The sequence below is a fragment of the Electrophorus electricus genome, chromosome 5, assembly GCF_041902795.1.
Source record: "Electrophorus electricus isolate QZ-2024a chromosome 5, ASM4190279v1, whole genome shotgun sequence".
Classification (NCBI taxonomy): domain Eukaryota; kingdom Metazoa; phylum Chordata; class Actinopteri; order Gymnotiformes; family Gymnotidae; genus Electrophorus; species Electrophorus electricus.
Genome location: NC_137501.1, coordinates 26,365,674 through 26,376,202, shown reverse-complemented (window position 1 = coordinate 26,376,202; position 10,529 = coordinate 26,365,674). Strand labels below are relative to the sequence as shown.

The 10,529-nt window shown below is 44.3% G+C and overlaps 1 protein-coding gene across 1 annotated transcript in view; it reads right to left on the bottom strand.

The window, feature by feature from the left end:
• Window positions 1–228: 228 nt before the first annotated feature.
• Window positions 229–10,529, bottom strand: part of eys (EGF-like photoreceptor maintenance factor) — a 147,871-nt gene continuing 137,570 nt past the window's right edge. The window contains 11 exon segments of the mRNA XM_081714325.1: window positions 229–615; window positions 617–991; window positions 993–1,355; window positions 1,357–1,389; window positions 3,088–3,217; window positions 3,680–3,852; window positions 4,137–4,311; window positions 8,139–8,274; window positions 8,956–9,122; window positions 10,006–10,120; window positions 10,123–10,193. Coding sequence (XP_081570451.1) covers window positions 321–615; window positions 617–991; window positions 993–1,355; window positions 1,357–1,389; window positions 3,088–3,217; window positions 3,680–3,852; window positions 4,137–4,311; window positions 8,139–8,274; window positions 8,956–9,122; window positions 10,006–10,120; window positions 10,123–10,193 — 2,033 coding nt within the window. The 3' untranslated portion in view covers window positions 229–320.

The following is a 10,529-nucleotide window of genomic DNA, read 5'->3' as shown; positions in this document are numbered from 1 at the left end:
AGAGCACAGATGTTTAGCAGTTTAGATTTAGAGAGCAAACCTATCAAAGCTTGGCATGCATGGATCAAAAAATAACCGCTATTTCATATGGAAGATACCATTCCTGACTGTTCTAGCCATTATACACACATATAGCCTGAACTAAAGAAGTAAAAGTAATTGAAGAACAAATAAGTAGATTCTACTTTATATTAAAACAAATATCAAGAAAAGGTATTATACTAGCTGGAAAAATGCTTAAGCCCATCTAATGAGCCAGACATTTCTGGCTATCTTCAATAAAATTTATTTCTGATGTTTATCCAATAAATCCATATGTACTAATGCTCTCCTGGATAATCATTAAAGCCCTTATACACTGGAAGAAACGGCAGTGTTCCTGCATCCTGAGCCAGAAGAATATCTTTGATACTTCCTACTAACCCTGCCGTGAAGAGGCCAGATGTCACAGAAGCCACATCTCTGTTCAACTCAAAACCTCCAAAATAATATACACCCCTATGATTAATGGCAATGTAGCACTCAAAAGGGTCAACATCTTCAAAAAGAACTCTTTGGCCATTCACAAAAGCCTGGATGAGTGTGCAGTTGTGGATGATGGATATGTAATTCCACTTCACAGCACAGGGTTGCATTTCGGGAGATGACAGGAAGCGCTATCTTTTCTCCAAGGTTGATAACAATTTTGAGATAGCCACCCTGAAGCCCCACAGCAAGATAATCATCATTCTTGCTCTCCATTGGCTCCATCCACAGAATCAGTCCATCTCCTGAGCTCGCAGAGAGATTGAACGATACTTGTGTGTACATCAGATTTCCCAAGTTGTACTTGGAATCCTGATACTTGAAATAATAGTTCCCAACAAAGCAAGCAATCTTGATGGACACCTGCAGGTCACAATACACCCCATCCCACCCGAGGAAGCATGCACAGGAGTATGTGGCCATTGCAACGTGAGGAATGCAGACCGCACCGTGTTGACACAGGTTGAACGGGCTGGTCGCAGCGGGCGCCTGTCCAGGCTGTGCGGCAAACGCACGTGAAGGACATGAGGCTGACAGGGTGGCACGATCCGCCGTTCCTACACACCTTGTACCCGCATGTTGTGTCGTCCCAGTCGGCCACGTTGGCGCCACCCAGCGCCCCTGCTTCCGTGAGCTCTAGGTCGTGGCCATTGACGACGACTTCGAGAATGCCGCCACGGAAGCCCACCTGTTACTCCAGGAGTAACACCCCGCCGACGTAAATATCCGCAGCTGTGTCAAGAGCGGTCATGCCCCCTGAAGCGTTCTGCATCACCCTCTGGCTGTCCAGAACCAGGTAGCCTTGGTTCCCCTCTCGGCCCGCCTGCACCATGTCCTACCTGTCTGGTCCACTCTGTTCTAAGACTGTAACGAAATTGCATGAATCCACCAGACAGAGCTGATGAAGTCATCTTGAGGTAAGACACACATATCAGAGGCCATTTATTCTATATGTCTAATCATATTAGAGACTTTTGTGTTTGTAACTTAATATAAAATCTTTGCATACTGATGTTCAAAAACAAAATGAACAATATTTTACATTTGTCGTTTCTTCCCTCATCGTCCCATTTTTCTCTTTAAAATAAGTGGTTTTATGGACAGGCACCTTCCATGCAAATGTTTTCCTGGATATTTTCCCTCCAGGGCTGGAGAGTCACAGCGCTGTGCATTTGAATATTTTTTTTCTCTGGCCTATTTCCTGGGTATAACAATGCTGTGTAAGTAATTAAGGAAGTAAACATTTATTTTAATAGAAGCTTCTGAAGCAACAAGGCGCTAAACAATTGACAAAAATAAATAAAATACATTAAAAAACACAATAAAACAAAGCCATACCAAAGACACACATCATAACACAACATTGTCTATTTCCTAGCCTCAATGGCTAAGGCAAACAAGAGTTTTCAGTCTTTTTTGGAACAAATCTTTGGGTTCAGTGAGTCTAGTTTCCAAGGGCAGGCTGTTCTGGAGTGTAGGAGCACGTAAAGGAAAAGTCTCCCTGCAAAAGCAGTCTACCTTCTGCTTAGTCCTTGGGACTGCCCGGATGTCCATCCCCAGAGGACCTCGGAGTCCTAGCGTTTGGGACTAACAAATCCGAGATGCATTTTGGTGCTGCATCATGCAATGCCTGATACATCAGAGCCAAGATTTTAAAATTTAAAAGCAGTGTGGAGTAATATGTTCCCTTTTTCTGGTCCTTGTAAGTATACAAGTCACTGCATTTTGGATTAAGCTCTTTGACTATGGCACATAAATAAATATGCCTATATAGTCAAATAACACAAATGTGCATAATTCTCTCTTTTTTTGGAATTAAGGTTGTTGTCTGACTTTAGCTATGTTTCTCAGTTCGAAGTAATAGGCACATCTATTTTCTCTTCATTCAGATTAAGGAAATTACATCCACGCATACTACAATACTTTCAGTTAGATTTTCTACTGAAATCATTTTGCTCGACAGAGACAAAGATGAGGATCAGCAGCATAAAAATGATAAGATATATTAAAACAACAAATCAAATTGTCCAGAGGAAGCATGTATAATGAAAACAAAACATGGACGACATGAGACATCCCATCCCCAACAGACACTAAAAACTATGATAAATATGATGAACACCATTTTAAGGTTGTCCCCGATATGCCAACCCACTGAATCACCTGATTCAACAAAACACCATGATCACTAGTATCAAAAGCTGCACTGATATCAAGTATGACCGAAATACACACCTCAACAGGATCAGCATTCGTTTGCTCAATTAACATTCTCAGAAGTGCTGTTTCTGTCAAAACCAGAGCGGAAGAGCTGTTTGGAACCACTTTCTGAAGAATTTCTGAGATAAAAGGCAGGTTTAAAACGATCCCGATTGAGGCCACGTTTCTTAAGGGTAGGCTGCGTGACAGTGTAGGACTGGAGTGGGAGAGCCCTACTGTAAATTCGTCAAAAATAAATAAGCAGAATGTAGTGCATTAATTTTTATTTTAAGAGAAGAGAGAAATCGGACACATTAAGAGCTGGATCAGGCGCCATGTGCCATACCGACATGGCCACTCGGCTAGTTGTCTCCCTCTGGTGACAACGTCTGGAACTGCAGCTGAAAATGTGTTCTGTGTCTCATGCAGATTGGGGGACAGGCCGTCCAGGAGGACTGGTTGGCGCTGAAGACGACGTCGATGATGGACAGAACTGCGGGTGGGTGGAGAGGGCTGCATCATTTCAAGTTATTTATCATTAGTGTCTCATTGCTTTCCTGAACAGCGTTACATTTGAAACCAAAAGCACCAAAGTGCATCATTACAAATTCAAGGGACATTTTTTTCACTGGAAGGCAGCTAACAGGGAATGGAGGCTAATGGACTATCAGGACTGCAAATGTCCTTTCAGTCATATTTAGCATAGTTTACCTTTTTATGTAGTAATATTCAATAATAATAATAATAATAATAATAATAATAATAATTGACACAAACAAAAAATAGTATGGAGAATAGTGCTAAAGCTCTTGCAGAACCACCAGTATTTGGTCAGTATTATGATTAATAACAACAATAACAACGACAACAACATTTATTTATATAGCACCTTTCATGCACAACAATGCTGCTCAAAGCACTTTAAACACAGGATAGAGGTTAGCAGCAGTCTAACCTTGTTGGCAGAACAGCCCAGAGGTGCCCAGGGGGCACTGGCAGCTGCAGCTTTCTGGGAGTGGAACACACGTGGCACCGCGGGTGCAGGAGAGAGGAGGGACATGCCCCTCATTGCAGAAAGACACCCTCTCAGAGCAGAGGGTACCTTTCCATCCGGATACGCACTGGCAGCTAGACAGACGGGGGGGGGGGGGGACAGCATGTGGAAGGGGAGAGTGCATTTTATAGGCTTCAGGTGTAACTGACTCGATAGTCCCATATCCCCATGTTATGCAACAGAACCTGAGAGGCAGTGAATCCAATACAAGTCAAACGTACTCAGACTCCCACAAACAAGACATGATACGACCTGCACTCTGTGATGCATCATGGCAAATGGCGCACACACGCAAACAAGCGCACCTTGGCAAAGCTCTGTGGGAACGTGCTTTGATGTGGGGTCAGTGAGGACTTACTAGACAGAGGAGCTCGATTCCACACAGGTGCCTCCGTTCTGGCAGTGCAGCAGCGCGCAGGGGCTGACTCTACACCGGCCACGCTGCGGCCCGTCAGGGGGTGGACCCTCTGGATCCCCCGGAACGCAGAACCTCCCATAGGGGGTGGTCTGGAACTGCACGTCGAAGATGCAACCTTTTTTTTTTTTCACCCCCGTGAATGCACATGTCCGTCCACACACACATGCACAAAGCATTAATATTTGAATTATTATGCATTGATGATATATGCGAAATCAAACACTTTGTGCTGAACTGCTCGCTAGACTAGAAAAAGCATTTTCACCGACGGACCAACCTCCCCACCTCCACTTCAATTTGGAATAGATGCTGAGACAAAAGGCAGGTTAAGCAATGTGTTTCCTTATTTTGAAACGTTATTGTAATAATTGTACTGGCCATAGTTACCTCGATGGTTTTTGTTGTTTACTTGAATGTGAACACATAAATGTGTGTTCTGCATTTAGTTATATATATATATATATATATATATATATATATATATATATATATATATATATATATATATATATATATATATACTTGGCCAAATGTATGTGGAGACTTGACCACAGCAGCTATATGAGCTTGTTGGACAGCCCATTCCATAACCATGTGCATTAATATTCCCTCACCCCCTGACGCTCCGGAGGCAACAGCCTCCGCTCTTCTGAGAAGGCTTTCCAGAACATTGGGGGCGTATATGTCCATTGATGTTGGACGTAATCTGTCTTGTAATCAACAACTCCAATTTGGATCGTAATTTACGATTCCACTTCGTCTTGTAATCTACAATTCTAATTCAGGAAAGGCCCATACTTTGACATCAAATTTGGAAGCATATAATTTGTATACCATTATGTCTCCCCTACCAAACGTCACTATTGGGCGACTCTGGGAGTGGCATGAATACCATCAGACTCCCAGATAGTGATGTGTGATACATCACTCCAGAGAATGTTTCCACTAGAGTCCAGTAGCAGTGTGCTTTACGTTTCTCCAGTGGACAACAGGTGTTGCACGGTGACCTCAGGCTTGTTTGCAGCTGCTCAATCATGAAACTCATTCCATTAAGCTTGTGACACACTGTTCTTGTACTGATGTTTCTTCCAGAGGCAGTTTGGAACCCTTCACTGAGTGAGGCAACAGAGCACAGGCAAATTTTTCACAGTGCCACCCAGTTGCCCCCTCTGTGAGTCTGCATGGTCTACCACTTTGTGTCTGAGCTGCTGTTGTTTCTAGATGCTTCTGTTTCTAGTGCTTAAAAAAGCACTTACAATTGACCAGGGTAGATCCAGCAGGGCAGAATTGTAAAAAACTGACTCCACAAAAGCAGACTATTGACTACCAAGCTCTTCAGTAACACCCGTTCTTCTGCCAGTGTTCATGGAGACTGGCCATGGTAGCAATGGGTGTGGTTAGGCATCTGAACTTATAGCCTATGGTATAATTAGCTATTAGTCATCTTATTTTCTCAAGCTTAATGTGAGGGTCTTTTTATGTCATCGGATGTTATATGAGCTCCCTGTTGCTGAAATGATTTTTAATCATAACTGATAGCCGTGGGGATAATTGTGACATGTAAAATGGACTAATATTTGACACTCCACACAACGGGATAGCTGTCAAGACTGTGCTCCTGGGAGTGAGGCATTTTCCTCAGAAGAACGCTCTGAAGACCACTCAAATTCGGTTCAGTTACCTTCTGAGATTTCCAAGCATGTCAGGCACTGTATTCTTCACACTTGGGTGAAAGATACTGTGATGCAAAAGGTTACACTTGAGTTACACTATGCCTGTCGAGATGACTTACTGTATTTGTGTTCATCGTCAAATATTACGTTAACCCCATTATAAAACTATTACGCCACACAGACCACTAGAACTACATAGGTCAATCTTTTTGGTTAAGCTGCTGACCAAAAAGACTACAATTAACACTACAAAGATTGAATAAAGACTACAATTAACACTACAAAGATTGGGCTATCCATCCATTATCCATACAGTGCATCATATTGTTATATTAATGCCTACTTGGCACAGAAAGGTTCTCCACTACAGAGGTGTATTATGGTGCATGAACTGCCTTGCAGTAATATTGCACTTATATGTTTATATGTTTACTACAGGTCTGTTATTTGATTTGCATTTTTAGTATACGAACAGAACGTAAAGTCAAAAAAAAAAAAAAAAAATTCAGAAGTCCATCTTTCATCATGTGAAATTGGAGCCTGAGCGCTATTCATCAACAGCAAACTTTTTAAACTTTAACTCTGCAACTCTACACTTGTCTTATTGTGATTTTACAACTCTATGACCAAAAGATATTCTAAGCCCAAATTAATTGGAGACAGGAAATATGCTCTCTGGAAGGGAAAAAAAAAAAAGTTCTATTTAGGAAAGTAGTGAATATATGCTCAGGGATCTCAGAAGCTCTTGGTCATTAGTAAGCTTATTAGAAGTGCCTCCAGTCAGAGCCCCTCCCCCGCCTGCTGAATTAGTCATTCCCCTGCTCAGGAAGTGGAGAAAACGCCGGGTTCATTCATGAATATTCATGGATGGATGCCGTCTACACCCTGAGCTCAGCTCTCTCCAGTGACTGTGGCAAACCAGCAAATATATTTTCTGTTGACAAAGAGAGGCAGATGGTTTAAGTGGGTGATTGTTTTAGTGTCAGCTGGGGAGAGACAATAGAATAGGATATGGAGAGAGAGAGAGAGAGAGAGAGAGAGAGAGAGCACACTAGGCTTGGAACCTGAAAGTATTCTTTTTTCCCCTCTCAACTAAGAAAAACACTGACTGTAAAATTTGGTTTATTTACCAGTGATGTGATTTGGTTTATGTGCCACTTTGACAGAGAGGTTTGCTGTAGTTACCGGTACTGTCCACATAAACAGCCTCCTGATCAGACACGTAATGCAGGAGACCCTGATGATCATTTTCACTTCATCTTCCTTACGGATCCTGCTGCGTTCGGCTCACCAGTTGCCGGGTCTAAAGCAGGTAATTGTGTGTGCGAATTCCAACCAGGATGAGGCAAAACGCGCCAAGGCAACAGACGGAGACGCGGTGCAGAGAAATCGCTGTGGCGTCGGGTTTGTTGACACGGCTCCTCTGAGACCACAGCTCACTGGTAACAGCCCATAGAGTACATTAGCCTTGTATTGACCACCAGCAATCGCAATTAAGAGGTGTGGGAGACAGGCGGGTGCAGGCTACCTCGTCTGGAGACAGGGCACTAGTTGTCGAGGAGAACTTGAGATGTCCCTCTTCCGTACCCACCCATGTACCATTAAGCTAGTAGAGCTGAATGCACAGGCTGGCACTGTAGTGAAACATGTAGAAGCAAGCAAATGAAAGCCATTTTACGGGGAGGAACGGTCAGACTTTACACGCAGCAGTGTGTCACAGTAAACAACTAATGATTGCTAGAAATTAGGTTTGATGGTTACGGGTGGGGGGGGGTTATGACAATAAATGATAACAGTAGATATTGCTGCAACAACCTCGCACTGGGGCAAAAAAGACATCACAATCATTACTGGAACAACATGAACAGGCCTCTTATTTATCTAACACGTTGAGCACTATTTATAATAACAGCTAGAAATAACTTTTATTTCATCTGCTTTCAACAGTTCATCCCTGATGTGGTAGAAGTGTCAAAGTCTCCCTAGATGAATATATTAAGAAAGGGGGCTCCAATTAAAGACAGAAAGAGACGCAAAGCCGCTAATGATGCCATGTCATTAGGTTTCCACAACGATTTTATTTAGGTGCCATGAATTGAATTCAGCCCCTTGAGCTGCTATGTGTAACCCCAAATGGAATCCTTCGCCGTGGCGGCAAACAGCATTAAAGGCGGCGTCACGACGTGACACGCGCACATAAGCTAAGCAAACAGATGGCAGGAATTCAATTAGGTAGACAAGGCAGAGGCCACTGAGCTTATTATCTCACCTTAAAAGCCGTCGTCAAACCCGGAGCCAGCGGGCGGAGCCTTGAGGCCACAGCCACCCACGTAGAGCTGGCTGAAGGCGTTCAGGCCCGACAGGCGGCCGGGGCTCACGCCTGTCTTGTTCCTCTGGCTGTCAACGTGAGCAGAGACAGCTAATAGGTTATCAGGTGCTTCAGTGACATTGGATGTCGATATCCATGGTGGCAGGGTGCGTTTGTGTATGTGTGTGCGTGCGTGCATCAGTCTGGCTCACTTGAAACTACCCTGTGCCGGTTTTGAAGACCCAATCCAGCCATGACCCATTTTCATTTGAGGCAAAAGCCCCACTATCCAGACAGTGCTATGTGAGAGGTGTTCCTGGGCTGAGTCATTTGTTGAATCAGTCGTATGGACTTCAAACATTTAAAGCCTGCCGCTGGGCTCAGTTGCACTGGCTTAAAGCAGATGGAGAGCAACTCAAAAAAGGCCTGTCAAGCAGAGATGGCATGGACTCCGGTTCCAGTGCAGTGTTACGGCACAGTACTTCCAATCTGACAGGAACAGGTGGTGATCCTTGAAAACAGGTTCTCTTTGTGTGTGTGTGTGTGTGTGTTTTAAAATTCTATACAGCAAAAGCGAGGACCCCTAAAGAATTTTAAATCTGAATCAATTATTAAAAAGCAAAGCTTCTGGTGCTACACTTGCTGGACTATTTTAATGACAGAGATGATTTGAAACAATAGCATGATTACCAAGGGCTGCATTGCTGTGATCTGGCTCAGTGGGACAGTGGCGTGGTCTGAGGCATGCAGCACGTTGCCGGTTTGAGGCAGATTGTACCTTCAGCCACCCATTCCTGAGGTACCGTCCAAAGTGCACGGTGTGTATTCTGATCCTTTGGTTCAGCTGCTCGCTGATGATGGTAGCAACCCCGGAGCCGAGGTTGTACTTATGGATGATCCGTCCGTTCCTCACCCCCAAGGCAAAGAAGTCATCTCTGTCGGTGCCTATGGACATGCAAGAGATGCGCGCGCAACCACACATACACACACACACACACACTCACACACACACACACACACACACAGTCACTTCTTTCATGAATTCTCACACATCAGAAAGCCCTTTCAAGTCTAAACATTGTGTGCAAGTGACAAATCAAATGTGTCAATTCATCAGACCATGTGAACCATGGCATACTCATCCCTGATCTCTCTCCACCTCTCACTTCTGGGGATTCCACCCCTCCATCCTCTACTGTAGTGTGCCATTCCCCTGACAATTGCTTCATTATTCATACCCCTGTCTTCCTCTCCTGTTCCCTCGATGAATCACCCTAAACTGTAATCCCAGGAGAGGCCTGCCGAACTGCGCAAGATTCACGAGCCCCTCGCGCTCTTACGCGCCTGTCTGTCGTTGATTAAATGGCCCCCGCGAGGTGACATGTCACTCAGCAACCCCCCCCCCCCCCCCCGGGGGGGCAATCATAGGAAATGGAATGATGGTTGCGTGACGGACCCTGTCGCATCCCCACGAATGTGGACCGGCCTAATTAGTGGAAACGGAGGCGCGGGCTTCGTATTGATGCAAGGCTTGCAGTGGACTTTGCCAGGTGTTGGTCTCAGAGAAAGTCATTTTTACGTAAAAGAAAAAAGAAAGAAGATAAAAAAAAAATCTCGATTAGTTTTGAAAGAAAAATCTTCAGTCATGTTGCCCTTTGTCTAAATTTCAGCATGGGATCATGTGGAACAGTCCCCGTGCACATCACATACATGACAGGAAGCGATTTCGAAACGCCCTTTGACGTTACCAAGATATTTCCCTTGGGTCGCTTTAATAACCTCCCCACCCCGGTCCACTCAATGTGGTCTCACTCCCATCTCATCTCACCTTGACCTTTCTGGCCAGAGAAGAGAATAAGTTTGTCCTTCAGTGCGGAAGCGTCACCGGTGAACATCAACTTCAGACAGAACTCGTAGGAGTGGTACATGCTGGGGATGGGATGGGTGCATACACCATGTAGGACATGTACCCGAACTTGTCCCGCCCACTGAATCGCGGACGGGTCAGGGCGATGGCTGTCGAGGTGGAAAACACACTTAAACCACATCAAAACAAACAACAACTCATGTATTTCTGTTGAAGCATCTGGAGTCATCTAGTTACCTAGGATACCGTCTAACAATGATATGCGAGGGATGCAGCATAATATTGAAACAGTATGACTAGAACGTTGACGTTACGGGAAATCTGGTGCAATCTCAAAAATGGCCACTAGATGGCGATATTGATCCACGCAATGTACTTTTAACAGCGCATTTGTCTTTTATCCCATGTCATGGAGGGATGGCTTTTGGTTAAAGATTGCCTTGCTTTTCCCCCCAAATTTGGGCTTTTCACATTTACAGTCGGCT